We start from the raw sequence: 21,546 nt of genomic DNA on the forward strand, positions 1-21,546 counted from the left end.
TGCCAGATTGTCATAGCAAAATCGGAATAGAAATAGCCTTTGCACAGCCAGCCTTGTAGGCTACTCTCCTAGGTTCACAAAACGGTCGTCCATAAAATGCGTTGCACAGATTCGAACATCTGGGTTGTGCTGTTCTGTTGTAAATAAATCTTAACCAATGATTCCTCATTGCATCTACTTTCGGAAGGCCAAATAAAGTGCTTTTGCTTTCACACAGAAACACACAGCGTCTCCCTGACATGGCTGCATCAAAACTACTGCGGTTCCCTGAAACCACACCTTCTTTCTTTGCGTGAACATTTGGGGGCGGCATTACGCAAATATTTCCACATTGTGACGTGGAGATGTGGGGGCGTGTTTGAATGAGGCGTTTTAGCCCGGTCTGGATCAGCCTTCTCTTTTAGATAGAATAAATCCTTTTGTGGGAGACTTTGAGCTTTGTAACTGCAGATCTTATGCATATACATAGCACAAATAGCTACATAACACACTAAAGAAAAGGAAAAATAGAAATCGCATCATAAGACCCCTTTAATAATTAAACTAAGCTAAAAATTAAAATAATTATATTAATAATGAAACTAAATATCAAACAAGATTGACTGGTCTGGTTCCAGTTGCGTGAGACAACAGTTGCACCATTGCGGTTTTAACAGTTTCATTAAGCAGTATGTCAAGACAACAGAGCAGTACACATCACAAGTGCTCAGTGTTGTTGGTGGTAATGATCTTTGGCTGCTGTCTCCTCTTATATTTTTAACTAGCTTCAGACGCACTTCTTTTACCCCATTTCTGCTGCATGTGCATTGTTTCTCTCGCTGCTGAAGATGTAAAGCACCTTGTTACTGATTAAAAAGAGCTTCAGTCAGATGACCGAGTTATTTTAACAACAGTAGCGTGGAAACGGTGGTGAGAGATTGCTACTGTTGTTAGAACACTGTAGAAAATGAGAATGCTGCAAGGGGGTTCAATAACAATAGACTACTAGTCTAATTAACCAGCTGATCTTAATAATCATATCTAATTCATCAGCTCAACTGCCGAAATATTTTAAACATTTTTAATGGGAATATTTTCAGACACCGCTGTTTTGACCCCAATATCTTTGATGACTGTTTGGACAAGTACTTTTACACTTACTTTTACGAAGTACTACTGTTGTCCACAAGGAAATTAATAACTGTTCCAAAAAACTAGTGTCCTCTGTATGAAGACCTCCACTGGGAAGGAAATGCAGAGGCTTGACCTTTTGGATCATTAATTGAACATCCCTGCTGTAGAATATGATCCCCATAACATGATTAGCTGTTCAGAAGTGTGCTTGATTACCTGATTGGCTGTTCGGCGTACAGTTTTACTATGTGATTAACATAATCACTGTGAGATTCGTCAGCTAAATTATACATTGCTTAATTTCTCATTTTGCCTTTTTTTATTCTTGTTTCTTTTGTCTCTGTTTGCGAGTTTTTGGTTTGCCTCCCCAGTGTGGCAAGCAAAATGTTTTTGGCTTGTATTTCTGTAATTAGCAAGTTGCGCAGAATCATTAAAAGCATATGGTCAAGACTGTAAACTCACATTCATAGATTTACACAAACACGCCAACACACACTGTTTTTATAGTTGTGTGTCACATAAAGGGAACAGCTCACAGCTGGGAACAATACTGACCTTTTCTCCTTCACTGCATTCCTGCTGTCTGGGAGGGAACTCTTTGTGTGTGTGTGTGTGTGTGTGTGTGTGTGTGTGTGTGTGTGTGTGATGCTGATAGCTGTACTGTGGTACGGTAACACAATATTTCTTTTACAGTTTGACAGTCTTTCTTTTTATGTCTTTTTTACTTTCCCTCAGATTCAGGTAGCTTTTATTGGCATGATAAAAAAAAAGTTTCTGAGAAGTCAAGAGAGACATGCCTTCTAAAAACATTGGATGAGAAAATAATTGACTGTGCAGAGTGAATAATAAATAAATACAATGAAATATGAGCTTGATTTATGTATAAATAATTTTCACTTTATATAATAGTTTTGGAGACAATGCAAAATGCAGACAAAATCATGTGAGAAAAGGCAGTGTTATTATTAATATCAGTTATCAATTCTTGTCTAGTACCATTGAAAAGTTTGGGGTTGGTACATTTTATATATATATATATATATATATATAAAAGTATATATTTATTTAAAAAATAAGGCTCACCAAGGCTGTATTTATTTGATGAAAAATACAGTAAACTGTAGTATTGTCAAATATTACTACAATTTAAATAGCTGTTTCTATTTTAATATATTTTCAAATGTAATTTATTCCTGTGTAATTTGTGTAATTTATTCCTGTGTCACATGATCCTTTAGAAATCATGCTACTGTAATATGCTGATTTGATGCTCAAGTATCATTTATTATTATTATTATCAATGTTGAAACGGTGATGCATTTTTTTCAGGATTCTTTTGTGAATAAAAATTTGTAAAGAACAACATTTATTTAAATGCATTTATATAAATATAAATTTATAACAATGTGAAAGTCTTTGCTGTCACTTTTAATCAATTTAATATCAGTTTCTTAAAAAATGCTGACAGAAACATGAGAGGTCTGTGGGTAAAAATGTGGCTTCACAACCGATTGAAAGTTTGTTTCAGCTGCCTTAAACAAAAACCAAAAGTTTTGACCAAATAGAAACATAAAAATTAGTCCAGTGTGGACATTAATCCACAATTGCCCTTTGTAGTCTGTTTTGGATTATGTAGCCAGCCATGACAGCAGCTGATTGTTTTTGTATTTTCATTTGCTGTTTTGATTCTGTTCTTTGATATGATGAAGGCGCTGGTCAGAGAGATTTGGATTTGGCATGTGTTTGTTTGAGATTACGATGACTTTGAGAACTGATGACTAACCGGTCCTGTGTGTCCTCTGACTGTTATCTCTGCTTTAGAGGGAGAGGAAAAGTAAAAGAGAAAGGCTGTCCTCAAATATTCCTCCAAAACACAAACAGCCAAAAATGTGTGTAAAATCGCAGTGAGCTGCATCATTGGACTAACTCAGTCTAGTAGGATGTCCTGTAAATGACTGAATAACTACAGCTCACATTTTTCTTCCACTGCATCTCTCAGATTTAGCCTGAGGAGTCTGATAAAAAAATCCTGTATAATAATGGGTGTATGTTTGTCTGTGTGTGATGGAAGAGTTCTACAGACCTACGGCTGTTTTTGTATCTCTCTGATTGCACCAAATATATCCAATTATTCCTAGGGTCTGAGAAATGTGATTTTGTGCTTGTCTAGTGTCTCTAAGGGTTTGTGCGAGCATGTGTGTGTTTCATCTTTGATTCCTTCCATCTTTTGATCAGCCATTCGTTTCCACATTGTCGCAGCTATTTTAGGCTGATTTAGCCTTTGCTCTTAGACACATGCACACACACACACACACACATATAAAGCCATGGCCAGATATATGCTACCTCACCCACTCAGCTCACTCACACTTTGATGCTGTCTGTGCTGATTGGAGGGAAGGGATGCATGATCTCTCTGCTTTACAAAATCGATTTTTTATAGAGAGACAGAAAATCTAGGAGAACGGACACCAAGGAATGAGAGCGAAATCTGTGCTTCCTTTTAATCAAGCAGGTAGCAGGGCTGACCAATGAGACGCCTCGGCTGCAAATTAAACCGTTGTCTGGGGTCCTGAGAGTTGACATCAGGTTAATGAATTTAAAAAGAGCAGTCTGTGTGTTTCCAGATGACGAGTTTAAGAAAGATGGGGCCGGGAGGTTCTGTGTTACCACAGTGAAGGGACATGATGGGCGACAAACCTCATTTAATTAAGTGTGTGTGTGATAGCAAATAGGTCGAAAGGTGTCTTGCTGCTTTTGTCTCTCTTTTAATGTTTTAGTGTTGTTGTTTTTTGTGTGAGTTATTATTATTAATTTCGAGCATTGTAGTTATATTTTGCTTCTGAATGTGGTTTGGTGCTTGATGTTTTGTCTTTTTGGGTGATCGCAGGCCAAAATCCCCCAGCTGTGCTTGGGCAAACAGGAAATTAGCTCTCCAGATACAACAAACACTGGCTTTCCTGTTCCTACCACAGCATAGATTGGCACAGTGACCTGCGCTTACATAATCAACAATTCAGTCCGTATTCTGGAATCCAAGAAAGACTGAAATCTCTCTTTCTCTCTCTTCTATTAAATTCATTGTGTGTTTTATTGGAATGAAAAACAATCTTATTGTCAGAGCATTTCCAACAACAAATAAAATACAATGGAATAACTACTGAGAAAGTATCTAACAATGAAATTAACAAAACATGGTTAAATGAAGTGACCTTAATTTAACAGAACTTAAAGGAATAGTTCGGTGGTGCCCCTAAAGGGACATAGTGATGGGAAAAAAAATTAGATGGAGGAAAAATCGTATTTCAAATGTTCTTTAGTTCCCCTGAGAAAATTTTTGAAAGCGAATGCAAAGTTTTTTGGGAGAAGGTTTTTCGTGCAATGCAAAAGTTTTGTGAGGGAATGCAAAGGTTATGTAAGTAAATGCGAAGTTTTTTTGGGAAACGCAAAACTTTTGTGAGCATACGCAAAAGCAGTTTATGCTTTCATGTTGATATGCAATAAGCATTCTTCCCATCTCTTAATATTTTCCATCATCGTGTCCCTTTAGGGGCTCCATATAGTTCACCCAAAAACCATCTGAAATTTGAAGTCCTGAATCATTTCCTGAATATGTTTTCCTTTTTATTTGTGCAACTTAAACATGCTCATATTCAAATTTGGTGTGTCACGATAGTTTATAAGACAGAAGAACCAATCACATTGTCATCATTGACGTCACATGGCCCATTTATTTTCATTGTATGAAAGCATCAACATTCTTCTATGCTTCTGTTGTGTTTAGACATATTTTTAGATGAACTGTTCCTTTAAGAGGAATGAGCTAAAGATAAAGACTAGATAGAAGTGCTAATAACGGCAATATTAAATCTCTTTCTTGTTTCTGTTGGTGAATACTAATGCTTAACTCATTCACACTGAATATCACACCATACCGTAAGGTGTGACCAAACCTGCCAAAATCACAAACATTCATTCAGACTCTCTGTCATCATTTATTCCAGTGTCATCTGTTTTTAGAGCTCCTCACACAAGATGAGACGCATTCACTGTCTCTCCAGCAGCTCTCCACTCACCATGTCTTCATAACGGTCTGTGTGTTTCTGATAAGTGCTAATCTCCTCTCGTCTCAGACAGAGCTCTCTGCAGCTCTTCAGACCCTGTGCGGTCTGTTCATTTGTGTGCTCAGGAGGGAAGAGAGTTTAGAAGAATGTACTGTAGCTCTTTATCTTGATTGTCTGCAAGTTTTGTCCATTCTCATTGCCTAGTTTTGTGTTTTGCAGGTGTAAAACAAAAGTGTATCTAGACGATCTCCCACGCACCAGTGTGGTGATTGTGTTCCATAATGAAGCGTGGACCACTTTGCTCCGAACGGTCCACAGCGTCATCGACAGGTCACCGAGACACCTGCTAGAGGAAATCGTGCTGGTGGATGACGCCAGTGAGAGAGGTGAGTGTGTGCACTAGGTTTGGGGACCAAATGTTTCCACAAGGATAATAGAACCTGAAATCACCTACACTGTGGAGAGCCAAGGGTCATAAGTTTAACAACTTTGGAAACATGTCTTAATGAAAATATAAAAATGTTTTTGTGAGGTCATTGAAAAGTTCCCACCATGTAAGGAAGAATGTGTGTGTGTGTTTGGTGAAGCATTTTCTTGTTTGTTAAAGTGACAGTTCACCCAAACATTCTGTCATCATTTATTCACCCTCATGTTGTTAAAAGCCTGTATGACTGACTGTCTTCTTTGGAACAGAAAATTAGACATTTTGAAGAACGTTCATGCTGCTCTTTTCTATACAATGATAGTGGATGGGGCTCCAAATTATAAAAAATTAACTATACTAGTAGTCTATAGGATATATGTGACCCTGGATCACAAAACCAATCTTAAGTCTCTGGGGTATATTTGTAGCAATAGCCAAAAATACATTGTGTGGGTCAAAATGATAGATTTTTCTTTTATGCCAAAAAGCATTAGGACATTAAGTAAAGATCATGCGCCATGAAGATATTTTGTAAATTTCCTACTTTAAATATATTAAAACGTCATTTTTTATTAGTAATATGCATTGCTAAGAACTTAATTTGGACAAATTTAAAGGCGATTTCCTCAATATTTAGATTTTTTTTGCACGTTGCAAGTTATGACAATTTGATTATGAATCTTGGATGAATTGTTCACAGTTAGATCAATAACATACCCGTCATTCTGACAGATGTGTGTGGTGTTAAATGCTGAGAGGAGAGAATTGATGGCACAGAAATCTCTCGCGTACACAAATAAATGCTCCAACACAGATCTCGAAGTTAAAATGAGGATATTGTACTGCAGCGCTCCGAAGATAATGACATGGTTTTGTTTCCACTCTTTTGAAAATGCCTGTCTCATGTCAGCTCTGCTTTCACTGTGTGTGTATGTGTGTGTTTGTGTGCGGTGAAAGGGAACAGAACACATCAGGAGGAAAAAGATGGTTGGTGACCTTGTTGCTTATTAACGTCAATAATGAAATGTGATTTAGGCACTGGAAAGCGAGCGTGTTTAAGACAGATTTATACAGAGAGAGAGTGTGTGTTTGTTAAGCCTGACGTCTCTGACTAGCTCTATTGTGTGTCTACTGCTGTGTGGGTTTGCGGCTCTAGTCTCTTTATCGTTATCTGCAGCACTAACCTGTAATTTGGCTAGATTATGGGGTTAGTGGATTAGTAGGTGTAATTAATACATACCTGAAATTATATTGTCTTTAGCCCACACATACACACACACACACACACACACACTCACTCACATATACACTAATGTTAAAAGTGGGGGTCCTGTGAAAACCACCAGCATTTTTAGCATAGGGATCCACTTTATATTGGTACCATATCGATTATCAGCCAATATAAGTTTTTTTTTTTATGTATTGATATCAGTTAATATTGGATACATTTAGGCTGATATCAGATATTTAATTGTACATGCTCCTCTCTGTTTTTACATTTAGGTTACTTTTGATATCATCGCTCACTTAAAAAATGAAAAAAAATTGAATAACTAATAAAATCTTTTACAAATCTCTAAATGATGAATATCAATGTATGTTATAATATAGCATTTAAAACTGTTTATTTAGATTTTTCTGTTTTATTTCTAGTTCTTTTTAGACATTTTTTTTTGCTTTTTACAAAATGCTAAATAGAATTGAATATCTGCCATTTATCAGTTATTGGCCATAACATGAAAATAATTATCGCCTTGTTGGTATTGGCCAGAATTTTATTGCCAGTGCATCCCTATCTTTGAATATGCAAATCATTATTAGACCTATTAGAACCACTCGAGAGCTATTAACTAATTGTGATAAAGAAAAGCTTCTACATATTTCTAGCTCTCTCATATACTGTGCATCTCATCTGGTGTGGTTTAAATTTTATTATAATTCTAAATGATATATACATTAGTCTATTGAGCCTAACACCTTACTCTAAAACTCATTAAAATGTCAAAATGACTAATTTCAAACGACAAATCAAATTATCATATGCATTTCTCCTGCTCTGCAGTGAATCCTGGAAAATCTGATTTAGCTGGTGTCGTACTTATTAGAGTAATTATTCAATCCAGGTGTAGACAGACCTGCACTTGATTCTACTGACATTTTTTTTTTTTCCATAGCCCTGAATCATTTTCTCCGTCACTGCACAGCCGCCGTCTCTCCTCGTGTTGATGTGAGTGCCGAGTGTTGAGGCAGTGACACGACCAAAAACACTGAACATTTATGATAGTATAGTGAAACAAAGACAGTGAGTGATAATGCTGATGTCCAGCATTTTGTCATGTATTTTGTGGTAGAATGCCATGAAGCAACAGTGAAGCTTTGTGATGGATCAGGGTAACATGTAGTTTCCTGTTGATTTTTAAACTCTAACAAAGAACTTGGAGATAAGATGAGATAAAAAAGAAACGGACAATAAATGTGACCCTGGACCACAAAACCAGTCTCTGGGGTATATTTGTAGCAATAGCCAAAAATACATTGAATGGGTCAAAATGATTGATTTTTCTTTTATGCCAAAAATCATTAGGATATTAAGTAAAGATCATGTTCTATGAAGATATTTTGTATACTTCAGTTTTGATTAGTAATATGCATTGCTAAGAACTTCATTTGGACAACTTTGAAGGTGATTTTCTCAGTATTTAGATTTTTTTGCACCCTCAGATTCCAGATTTTCAAATAGTTGTATCTCGGCCAAATATTGTCCCATCCTAACAAACCATACATCAATAGAAAGCTTATTAATTCTCTATAAAGATATAAATCTCAATTTTGAAAAATTTACACTTAAGACTGGTTTTGTGGTCCACGGTCACAAATTATAAATTGATCTGTCTACGTGATTACATGGTACAATTTATTTGTTTAATTTTAATTTAATTGTATTTAAGAAAGCACGGTCTTTAGGAATAAGCAAACTGAATAAATATAATTATTTTGTCAAATTTCTGGAGAGACATCCAAAACAATTAAATTTTATGAAAAGCCTAAAGTACACCCAAAATTTACTCAGAAATTACTATCATGTTGTTTTAAATGTGTATTACTTGCTTTCTTTTGTGAAACACAAAATAAGATATTTTAAAGAAAGTGTCAAGAGTGAAAGTCAGTGAGGACTAAAACAAAATCGGTCCTTAATGGTAATCAAGTTTTGCTCACTCAGTGTATTTTTGTAGGGCTATTAAGAGATTTTTTTAAATTTTTTACCAATTATCCAAATAATGTTTTATCTTAGAAAGCTATTATTATCAAACAGAAATACTGCAAAATAATAATAATAACGAGACGAAATAACGTTATAACATTTCGTTTCATCTCGTTTTGGTCAACGAAAATGAAGAGACATTTTAGCATAGTTTTTATTTTGTAAGCCACATTTCGTCTCGTTTTTATTTGTCAACAATATTGCATTGTACATTTAATTATCGTCATCGTCACATGACCAGCATTTTCGTCTCGTCTCCTCTCGTTTTACGTTTTCGTCACTTGATAAAGGCTCGTTGACGACTATTTTTAGTCATAATTTTCGTTGACGAAAGCAACACTACTTCAGTGTATGGATAAAAAAGGCATTTTTCAAAATATCATCTTATATGTTTCAAATAAATAAGAAAGTCATGTATTTTTGGAATGACATGAGGGTAAATGATGTAAATGATGACTGAATTTTTTTTTTTTGAGTGAAGTGACCCTTTAAAGATCAACTGGGTTGAGACCGTAGCAATATATTTTCATGCTTTAAGTTCATTCTTGTAGGCTGTGTTGAAGGACACACCAAGTGTTTTTGCACTTGCAGTCCTGGTTACGCCACTGACTCCGAGTGACCCGAGAGGTCAGAAGCGTTTCAGCTGAGTGTAGAAATGTGTCCGGCGGGCTTCTCACTGGCATTGGTCTCGTTGGCAGCTGCTCCTGAGTGCTCTGACCTCTGCATACATGACCTCTGTGTGACTCTGTTGCCCTCCAGCATTATTGCAATGGCTGCTGAAAGCCCTGCACGAGTGCTCCATGTGACCCAACTCGGGGTGTACAGCTCCTGGGTAACCATTCACTCACAAACACAAACAGCAGCCAATGAAACTGCTGAGAGAACTGTGATGTGATGGCACAAACACACATACAAAAACTTATATGAACACATACGTCGAACTCTGTTTGGAAACTTGCTGTTACTTTTTTAATAGGATGAGTAGAGGAGGATGAAACGTTCGTGCCAGAGTTCGTGAGTGAGTGCAAGGGGTTTGTGAGTTGATGAAAAGCTAATAATTAATGAATTAATGAAAATATAAAATTAAAATAAATAATAATTTTAAAATCAAAATAAAATACTTAAAAAATATATATATATTTTGTTTACCTGCATGTCATGTGACCATTATGTGACATCAAAGAACGATAAATATGCACATTGTTAATAAATTATTGAAATAAAATGTTAAATATCTGGGGGAGGGGGACTTCAAGTAAATATTTAGGTCTAAGTGGTTTAACTGACAAAAATCTTTGGGAATCCCTGCTCTAGGCTATTGCAACATGAATAGCTTATTTAACATGTTCAATAGTTTGAGACATAAAGCTGTTTTATATCAGTGAATATCTGCTAACTTCAAACCTTCATTCATTGGAAACACTGACCTTACAATTTCAGAAGAGCACTATTTATCTGAAGGACATGCTACAGAAAAAAAACTTTATCCCCTTTTCTCCCTTTGTCCTCTGTATTTTTTTCACTGTATTGATTCTTTCTTTCTCTTGATGTATGGTTTGTAACAGAAGGTAAATAGTGAATGTAACTGCTAAGATCTATGTTTTCCTCATTAGAGATTTTATAGATGTGTGTCTGCCTTGTACTATTTCTTGTACTATTTTTGTATGCAAGTTAGTTCATATTGCATCTGTGTATTGTTGTCTACAGGAAGTTTAGTACACTACTTTAGGACAGTGATTAAATAATAGCACATTTCTGGGTGAACTATCCCTTTAAGATCAGAAGCAGGGTATCGAAACCATTATTACCTCAGTATAAAAGCTATACAAGTCGATTAAAGTGTTCGCCCTGACAGAAAAAGCACAGTTGGAGTAACTGTAGCCACATCAGAATTTAGTCTGTAGGTGAGAGACTGCAGAGATTGACAGTGTGTTCATGCAAGAGTGCTTTGAAGCTTCATTGAAGCCCGTGTGGTACACAAACACAAACACACACTCCTGTCTAACCATTGCAACATTTTGACAGATGCAAAAAAAGACACATCGATGTCTTCTTCTCTCACTCCGTCACACCCACACACCCACACACACACATGCACCAGTTCATTCAGTAATAGATTGACTGCGCAGGACACGTCCTGCATAAGAATAGCTCCCAGCCCCCCTCCTCCCTCATCTGTGCTAATCCGCCTCTCCTGTGGAGATATAAAGACCCAAATTCTTCCTCTCATCTTCCTGCCACTCAATTTTGTCCTCTAATGATGTCCTCTCTCGTTCTCCTTCTCTCTCTTTCCGCCCACTCTCTTCCTACCTTTTATTTCCACTTAAACTATTAGAGGAGTAAGGCAGGATATTGATTTACGTATGCATAGATTTACTCACGTGTATGCAGAGCGTGATGAGTGTTCATTTGAGTGGAGCGTCCATTTGATTTGTTTTAAACAACATGTAATGGAGTTTGCAATGCATTTAATTTACATAATGTGACATATTTGTGCCTTAAAGTGGGAAATATTGCAGAACTGAACTTAATTGTTCAGGTTGTCTGTATGTGTGAAGAAGTTATAGAGACAAATCACCAGATAATGACATGAAAACAGAAAATAAGTGTTTTCTTTCCTGGCTGAATGTGAAACTCTTTTGTCTTTTGTCGCTGACATGAGAAACCCCTGCTGCTCCTGCTGTCTTTGTAGTTCTGAGCATTCTGTTCTGTTCCACATATCACACCTCAAATAAAGCATGAGAGAGCAGATAAACCCGCCGTGAAGATTAATGCACAGACATGTCCTCCCATCTGATCTCTTAACAGCTTGTAATTGGATCTGTGGGTGTGTTTGCCATACGTATATAGATTTATTTGGACAGATTTGGACCAGCGTACAGATTTTATTTGTTGCTTTCATTAAAGAAATCTCTAACACTAACATGAAAATTCCATCATCTACTTATCCTCATGTTGTTAACAATATTGCATTGGACAACAAGAGGCCTTTGAGTCAAAAAGGTTAAGAACCAGTGACTTACAAAATATATGTTCCATCTTAAACATAAATGGTACTCAATGTTGATGTTTCACAGGCTTCTTCTGTATTGTTTCACAGTTTCAGTCTGACCTTTATTCTTCCTGAACAACACAGCTTGAATAATCTTGTCAGGCCATTCAGTGGCTTTGAGCTTATTTGATCAAAACAGACAGCATTGGAATCCCACAGCAGTAACTTTAGATCTGTATTTAAAGATGGCTGCTGCAGCTGAGGATGTTGTTCAGCATGAGCTGAGAGCTATGTTAAAGTGTTGTCTTTGGCAGCATGAACCGAACCGCCCACAGCAGATGCTGATGTAGAGCAATACTTGATTTATGATTGAGGTGGGAGGAAATTATTAAAGAAAGGTTTCCTGTACATTGGCAAGACAAAGATCATGCCTCATCACACAGTTTTTGAGCAATAATTGTTATATTTCAAGAGCTTCACTTTGTTTAGTGAAAAAAAAAAGTTGTAGGCAGCTACATAAAAAATACACTTTTTAAGGGCAATATAAACCATCAGCTGACAGGAGGCATTGGCAGACTATTGAACAAATTAGAGTTGAAGAGAGGTAATCAACAAAACAGTTATAAATGTTCACCTAATTAATATTCTCACCTAATTAATAATCATAAGCCAGGCTGCTAAGGTTTATAATGTGCAGATCGTGCCTTAGTTCATGGCTAAGACATGTATTTAATGTCTGTGGTTTGCATCTAGAGTGTTTTCCCTTTGCTAAACATCCACTGATGGATATTGAATGAAATTATGATTTTGATCTATATAATCTATATATAATTCGTGTTTATGTGAACGTAAGTGTATAATTGTGCATGTAGACTTCCTGAAGAGGCAGTTGGAGCAATATGTGCAGAAGTTGGAGGTTCCTGTCAGGGTGATACGGATGGAGCAGCGTTCGGGCCTGATTCGCGCTCGGTTGAAGGGGGCGTCCATATCCACAGGTCAGGTGATTACCTTCCTGGATGCCCACTGTGAATGCACCACTGGCTGGCTAGAGCCTCTGCTCGCTCGCATCAAACTTGACAAGTAAGTACTACTACTTTCGATATGCAACACTTTAAGACATTTACTTGAAAATGTCAACATTGTAACCCTGGAATCCTAAGCTAACTTTTCTCCCCTAGAGTGTGCTGCTGGATACACTGGATGTGGGTTGTAATAGTATGTGGGATCTGTTTTTGTGAATTAAATATTGTGAAAATTTGATTTTAGTTATAATTTAGTTCTACTAATTAATCTCTAATTTAAATCTACTAGTCTACTACTATAGACTAATTACTGGTCTATAATAATTATTAGTACCTACCTTTATATAAAAACAATTGCATAATGTACACAATATACAGTACAGTAATTGCATATAAAGATGACAAAAAATATAATACAAAATGGATGAATCGAATGATAAATAAATAAATAAAAAATTGCTCACAAACAGTGCATTCGCATTTTAAGTATGAGGATAAATCTCCAAACTCATTAACAACAAATAACATCATATCTGTGTGTGTGTTTTGGTTTGCACCAATGGAACACTAACCAGACGTGATGTTCTTCAGTCTGGCGTCTCCTCAAAACCCAATGTGCATGTTTGAAGATACAATAGACACTGACTCACATGCTACTCACTTTATAAATGTGAAGAGTGCGAGGTATTTATTTGTGATGTTGCGAGATTTTTTTTTTTTCTGACTTCGTGTTAGTGGTTGGGAAATAGCATTCTACTAGTGGATTGATAGCTCACACATATATTCGGTCACAAACACGAAAAATTTTACACCCAGCACATGCCTTTCATTTCATTTCTGCAATTTGTGGTGGAACATAAAAACAAACCAGTAATTTTCGCACACACTTTCTTTTCCGCCCTTTTGGCATGTTGATTTGCAAAGAGCGGAGCAATCAATAGCTTTTAGAGTTTAGTTTTTTTCCCAGTGCTTTATTACATTTTTGTAGTTTGGTTTCACCACAGGCTGCATTTGTGTCTGAAATGGAGAACTTGTAAGGTATAGAAAGATGAACTCCCTTTCATCTGATTTCGATTCTTTGAAGATATATGCGGAGAGTATTTCTCCCCTCTTCTAAACGTGCACATGCCCACATACACATGCTGATTCTCTGTGTTGTCTTGCCTCGGGCGGCCTGTTGGGGCATCATTAGCAGATGAAGCTTCAGTCTGCTGAATTTAGGAAAGGAAAGTGTGCCTGAGTGAATGTGTGTGTGTGTGTGTGCACGATCAATTCTCATCGCCTGGGTTAGCATCACAGTGGGCTGCTTGGTGCTGATTGATAACACAAGTTTAGCGAGACGTCCCCTCTGATATGTGTCTGCATCTGTTTGAGTAAAAAGAGGTGTGTCTGAGCATGTGCCAGCTGAATTCAAAATAAAAAAGGGACGTTCTGTGGCGGACAAAACGTATTCATTCAGGTGGATGAGGTCAAAGCAGTGAAAGTGCACTGCTAATATAATTTGTGTGTATGTGTTTTCACAGGAAAACTGTAGTGTGTCCCATCATTGATGTGATCAGCGATGACACGTTTGAGTACATGGCAGGCTCTGATATGACATATGGTGGGTTCAACTGGAAGCTGAACTTCCGCTGGTATCCGGTACCACAGAGAGAGATGGATCGCAGGAAAGGAGACAGAACGCTGCCTGTCAGGTAACAAACTGAAATGCTTATCATGCAGTCAGACAAGAGAATCAGGATTAAATAGCTATGACAAACCTTACCGTGTCCAATCTAAAGTCAAATGTCCATGGAATTAACTACCATACTAGTCTTAAAGGGATAGTTCTCCTAAAAATTAAAATTCTGTTTGATTTTTTTATAATTGGATTTTTTTTTTTATTCAGCAAAGATGACCTGAACTCAGAAGCAGTTCAGAATTGTAATATAAGTAACACAAATTCTCCGTTCCCTTCATCAGGGAATGAGGGTTACCATACGTAACTGAGATGTTTCCTTTCAGTTGGTCACTTTGACATTGTCAAATTTCCGACAGTAGGGGTCCCTATACTAAAAATGACAGTTGAGAAGTCCTAGTTGTAACGTTGAATAAGCCAGACATCGAGAATGAGAATGCGAATGCCCACTTCCATAAGAGGGGCAAGGGCAGCCTTCACGACTTTCGTGAAGACGCGAGGAGACAGGGACAGCCTGAAGTGAAGAACTTTGTACTAATAAGCCTGTCCTTCAAAGACCGAAGTCTGAGTTTTGGAAGGATCGAGACGTGAAAGCACGTGTCCTTCAGGTCTATTTCTGCAAACCGATCTTGGCGCCTGGCTCAGCACTCTTAGGTCTAAGATTGGTTTGAGACCCCCACCCTTGGGTACATCTAAGGTTCGCTACAAGGCCTTTCATGGGTTCCTAGCATCCTGAGGACGGGCTGGCAGTGCCACCTTCCTGCGAGTGACTGGCCGCTGTTCAGGCTTGACTGCCGGCCCAGGCTGTTGCAGGGCCTCAGCAGTCCTCGCAGGGGCCATCCCTGGCGATGAACAGATGGAAGCTGCTGCTTCGGGGTGCAGTGGTAGAACCTGACGAGGCAGGCCTCCGTTTCTTAACCGTGGAGAATTGCTGCGCAAATTCTTCAACGGTGTCACCAAGAGACCAACCTGAGAAATGGGGGCGTCGAGAAAGTGCACTTTCTCAGCATCCTGCATCTCTACCAGGTTGAGCCATAGGTGGCGCTCCTGGACCACAAATGTGGACATCGCCCTCCCCAGATCATGTGCCGTGACCTTCATAGCCCGGAGGGCAAAGTCAGTCGCTGAATGCAGTTCCTGCATGCTCTGGGTTGGGACCACCCTTGTGCAGACCCTGGCCTGAACACCTGCAGGACAGCCATGGTATACAGAGCAGACACAGCTTGTCCATAAGCAGTACAAGCTCTCACCGCAAGGGATGAGGTAACTTATATGCTCTGGACAAGAATCCTGGACGGCCACTCCAGGTGGCGGCGTTTTGCACGCAAAATGCACCACAATCACACTCTCCACCCAGGGAACCCTTCCCGTGTATTCCCTCGCTGGACCGCTGTCAAGGGTGGTGAGAGCGGAGGAACCAGTGCATCGTTTTATGGCAGAAAGGTGCCTTCCATGATTTCATCAGCTCCTCGTGCACCTCCGGGAAGAAAGAAACTGTGGCGGAGCACAGCTCAGTGTCGCGCTCTGTCTCCAAGAACCCATCATTCAAGCGAGAGCGCTCCGGACAGGGAAGAAGATTCCACTCAAGCCTGATGCTCTCTACTGCCCGGGTAAGCACTGCTGCCATCTCAGCGTCAGGCTCAAACCAATGCACAGCACCCGGAAGTGCCGGTTTAGTCGAGTCATCCGCTTCCGATCGGTCAGACCCACCCTCCGATGCTGTGATAGACAACTCATCTTCATCGCGAGCCCCCAATGAGAGATCCTGCGCTGTGGCGGGCTCTCAAACTCTCTCAGAAACTCTACTGGAAAACACTTGTAGTTGGAGGAACGAGAGGTCCACGGGAATTCATCTGGCTGAACCGTTCCCGCAACATCTCCTTGGTTTCCTTCAGTGCACATCATCGTGCCATAGATCCAACGACGAGGAGATTGAGAGGTGAATGCAGTGCTGCTCCCAGAGAGATGCTGCATCAGGTCAGAAGAACAGAACGAGTGAGCAAATGCCACACTGGCCTATTTATACCCGGATGTCCAGGGCGTGGCCAGCTATGCAAATTTTGCTCACCAAATTCATTGGCCTTTTCTCAATGTTGTCAGAGGTGTCTGGGCCCCCAAGTGCGACCCCTAGTGTCGGAACTTCGACACAACATCAAAGTGACCTGCTGAAAGGGATCATTTGTTTTTATATTTTAAACTTTAATAATATTTCACCATATTACTGTTCTTGCTGTATTTTTGATCAAATTAATGCAAGCTTGGTGAGCATCAGATACTACTTTAATCTCCTTTTTACATATAATGTATTTTTCAGGATGTGACAGCAGTGTGCTACTACTGTTATAAATGTATTGTTGTACTGTAATTAGTATTACTCTTGTAATGTATCTTTATTGTCACGTATGATCAGTTTCCACATACGATTATTGAACAAAGTAGTGCTATAGGCACTGTGTGTACAGTACATCAGTATTCCATTTCGAACACAACTTCTCTTCAGATACTTAATTTCTCTGCCTTTTAATGTAAGAGATAGGACTGTAAACAGTAAGTGAGAAGAAGTAGAAATGTCACAAGACAGATTTGAACTCAAATTGCCTTCATGAGCAACCACCACACAATGAATCAGAGGATGTGTGTTAACTACTAGGCAATGACTCCAGTTTGTAAAGGCCTTTTAAATGTAAATGTTTTTTTCCTTTCTAAAAGGTATTTTACATGCAACTTAAAGCTACACAATATGAAAGTGTTTCTCCAGCCCTGCAGCTAAACACTGCAGTTAACACAAAGATGAGGGGAGTTTTAATCCACACCAGCACTTTGCCGAGAGGAGAGTGTTTACCTGCTCACCTCATAACTACGGGAACAAAGTAGCTCTTAGCCTTCTTGTGCTTGGTTTCTTCACAGATCCTGTGTTTTTCAGAGCAGCACATTGTTTTTATCAGAACGCTCTGATGCCACTCCACTCTTTATTTTTGTATTTTTTCCCCTCACTACCCCTCGTTTACTTCATCTCCTTTTTACTTCAGAGCCTGGTACTCTGCATAACAACAACAGGTTCTTACTTGAGGAAAACATGACTGTGAATGAGACGTGCTGCAGGGGACGGATGGAAGGAAAACAGGAAAGAACAGAGAGCGCCTGCTGAGGGAAATGGACGAACACGAGTGAAAGATATTTAAAGGAGGATATGTTGTTGCCAAAATTGGCGCATGTAAACATGTCACTTCTATTTAAGATCTCGTTCCCCTGAGTGACACGCAACTTGCTTGTTTGTAACAGAGTGAACAGGAGAGGAAGAGCTGCTTTTATAAGATATGATCGTTCCCCTAAAGGGCATGTTTTACAGTTAAACTCTGTGTGTGTTTTTTGTTTTTGCATCAAATATCAGGACCCCCACTATGGCAGGTGGTCTCTTCTCCATAGACAGAGATTATTTCCAGGAGATTGGCACATATGATGCAGGCATGGACATCTGGGGGGGAGAGAACCTGGAGATCTCCTTCAGGGTCAGTCTCAACACCGATATTATAATATTCAACCACAACTGCAGTCCTTTCCACAATTTCACTTGAGCATATATAGTGCATATAAAGTTACTGACGATTTGTTCATGCTCTGAGAACTAATATTTATCCTTGTTTATCAGATTTGGCAATGCGGGGGGACGCTTGAGATTGTCACATGTTCTCACGTCGGTCACGTGTTCCGTAAGGCGACGCCGTACACGTTCCCCGGTGGAACTGGGCAGATCATCAACAAAAACAACCGACGGCTGGCAGAGGTCTGGATGGATGAGTTCAAGAACTTCTTCTACATCATTTCACCTGGTCAGTCACATTTACATACTACACATCTTCACCATAAACAGATACACAGTGAAGTTTGCAAATACAGAAACACAAACGGTACACACAATTTCAGTTTACATAGAGGAGTACATAACTCAAGTAGTGACATAGTTACTGTAAATACAATATATACACACAAACAATATAGACATACAACATATACATATATAAATATATAATTTACAGTATTTATTATATGATAAACAGTATACATTATATATAATTATAATGTAATATAATACATAATATATCATTGACAATATATAATATGCAATTGATAATACAATATATAATGTACAGTGTAATCATACTTCATGCATAACACATACTTGTTTTAGGTTATGAATTGCATTTTGACTCATTTTGCCCAAACAAAACATGCAATACATGTTTGTGGAATCACGCATAGCTCAAGAATATAGTAGGACACAATAATGAGTTTTTGAAATTACGTTTCATTTCCTTATCTTCTCCCAGTCATGTCTCTTTGCCTTTCTCTGTCTTGGTGTCTTTCTGTCTCTGTGTCTGGCTCTTTAATGTGGTGTGTGTGCGTATTATCAGCGCTTGTGGAAACTCGAGCCGTATTGAAGGAGATGTTGGATAATAGATATTAATGTCACTGTCAATAGTGTTCCATGCCGCTCAGAGCTATCTGTGTGACTGTGCGTATTGTGTTATTCTTTCCCTCCTCTACACAAATGCCTTTGTGTACTCTCTCCTTATTGTTAGGGCTGGAAAGCAAGCGTTTGAACAAAACCCTGACCTTCAGTATCAAACTTCATCCTGTAACTTGTCCTTTAGCATTTGTGCTACAAACATGAATGATACCTCAAGTCATGACGCTTGTGGAGGAGAAGTGTTTTATTACATTTCTAAGCGATCAGACTTACAATGTTTTGTCTGGGGAACAATAAAACAGTTACACTGAAGTGCAGCTCTAAACCATATCCAGCACAGTACACAGTTGTTTTCTCTTTTGAAGAAAATAATCTTTACAAAATAGTGAACATTTCAATCTCACAATTTTACTATGTATTTTAGTGGATGAAAAATAACACTGATGAAGTTCAACATGAAACCAAATCTTCAAAGATTCAATAAATATTATGATGCACGTCTTTCACCCTGTTTTATTGTGTTATTTATATACTGTAATAGTATTTATACATCTGATTTATAATATTTTGAATTATGTTTTTACTTTGATATACTTTCAGTTTTCATTTTAATGTTAAAGGTTTAGTATTTTTGAAATGTACTAGTTTTAGTTGTTTAAATATTTCTATTTAGCTTTATTTTAGTAATGCTAGTATTTCAAATTAAACTTATTTAATAGTTAGCTGCCATGGCAACATTTCAAATTTTCATTTAAGTTCTTTGCTCCAAGTTCTCATGTAATATTTACAACTTAGTTTATTTCAGCTTTATTTCATTTAACAAAAGTGATTTTAATAGTTTGTTTTAGTTAATAACAATACTTTTTCCACTTTGTCTTTATTATCATTGACAAAATAAAAATTAAAAATCATTAAAATACATAATTGACAGTAATTTTGTTGACAAAATTAATAGTGCCACTTATCAACCACTCCAAACACCGTACAACCCACTTAGTGAAGCCTTAGCAACCTGGAGCACTGCATAGCACAGAACACCTTAGCATCTTAACCACTCACAGCACCCTAGAAAAACAAAATGTTAAAGTTTATTAACCATTTTGCATTCTCGTGTGTGTTTGTTTGTTTCAGGTGTGACGAAAGTGGATTATGGAGAGATCTCATCCAGAACATCCCTGAGACAGAGACTGCAGTGTAAGCCGTTCTCCTGGTACCTAGAAAATGTCTACCCAGACTCCCAGATACCACGCCACTACTACTCGCTGGGAGAGGTCTGTATCTCTCTCTATCTCTCTCTCACACACACATGCGGATAGCAAAAAAGGGAAATCACTGCATAGTGTGATAAACGCATTTCTGTGTGTGTGTGTGTGTGTTAAAGAAGCGCAGGTGTGAATTAGCGAGGGACACTCTTTTTCTCGGGGTTGACTGTGTCACAGGAATTGATTGTTTGTTTGTTTTTTCGTTCCAGTCACTGTGTTCAGGAAATGAGGGACATTTATTCTCTCCTAGTCTGCTCTCCCTGTCATCGTCTTGTTTCCTGTTCCGTCTCTCACCCTTTCGTTCCATCTGTCCATCGCTGCCTCTCTTTTTCAGACATTCTAATGAATAAAACATGCGTGTCATCTCTGATGTCTGAAACTCGCTCAGAACGGAGTCTGTCTGTTCTCCTTACTGGTTAAGGATCTATCTTCCTTGTGCTGTCTATGGTTCATTCACTTTAGCTCATCTTTGTCTCTCCTTGCCACTGATGGTGACATTGTAAGGTATAAGGTAGGACACAGACAGAATAATTCATGGAGGATAAGACGTCACAACAATATTCCATGTGTAAACACTAAAAAGTTTGGGTTTTATTTAATCAGAAATACAGTACAGTAAAAGCACGAATGTTCTAAAATATTATTACAATTTTAAAAATGTATTCTATTTTAATGTATTTTAAAATTACTCCAGTCTTCAGTGTCACATGATCCTTCAGAAATCATTCTAATATGCTGATTTGGTGCTCAAGAAACATTTATCAATGTTGAAAACAAGTGGGCTGTGTAATATTTTTGTAGAAACCGTGATGATTTTTTCAAGGTTCTTTGATCAATGGAATGTTCAAAAGAACAGAATTAATTTGAAATAGATTTTTTTGTAACAGTGTAAAAGACTACTGTCTCTTTTGATCAATGTAATGCGTCCTTGCTAAATAAAAGTATTCATTTCTTTTAACAAAAAATCTTACTGACTTTTGAACAGTAGTGCATGAAAAGGTTGAAGAGCTAGGACAATAAGATAAAGCAGTAAGTAGTGAGCAGGCTGGGTAAAATCTCAATATTGATATTTTACTCCATGCCTATTTTTGTATCCGATGGAAAATGTATTAGAGCGGTGATTCCTGTCATTGAATTTACTGAACTAACTCACTCAACTTCATAGTTTGGGCCCTCTTGTTTATTTTTTTATTTAATATTTTTGCAGAAGAGTTAACCGTGTGAATAAACATTAGCAGAGAGAAAATTATCAACCAAATTG

General features: G+C 38.0%; 1 protein-coding gene across 1 annotated transcript in view; it reads left to right on the forward strand.

Moving 5' to 3' along the window:
- LOC107593713 (polypeptide N-acetylgalactosaminyltransferase 1-like) overlaps positions 1-21,546 on the forward strand; it is a 100,720-nt gene that overhangs the window by 73,593 nt on the left and 5,581 nt on the right. Inside the window, exons 6-12 of the mRNA XM_016283568.1 lie at positions 5,397-5,563; positions 12,728-12,935; positions 14,401-14,571; positions 17,947-18,064; positions 18,205-18,385; positions 20,155-20,338; positions 20,748-20,796. Coding sequence (XP_016139054.1) covers positions 5,397-5,563; positions 12,728-12,935; positions 14,401-14,571; positions 17,947-18,064; positions 18,205-18,385; positions 20,155-20,338; positions 20,748-20,796 — 1,078 coding nt within the window. The remainder of the gene's footprint in view (positions 1-5,396; positions 5,564-12,727; positions 12,936-14,400; positions 14,572-17,946; positions 18,065-18,204; positions 18,386-20,154; positions 20,339-20,747; positions 20,797-21,546) is intronic.

The sequence above is a fragment of the Sinocyclocheilus grahami genome, unplaced genomic scaffold (genome assembly GCF_001515645.1).
Source record: "Sinocyclocheilus grahami isolate Dianchi unplaced genomic scaffold, SAMN03320097.WGS_v1.1 scaffold175.1, whole genome shotgun sequence".
Lineage (NCBI taxonomy): Eukaryota > Metazoa > Chordata > Actinopteri > Cypriniformes > Cyprinidae > Sinocyclocheilus > Sinocyclocheilus grahami.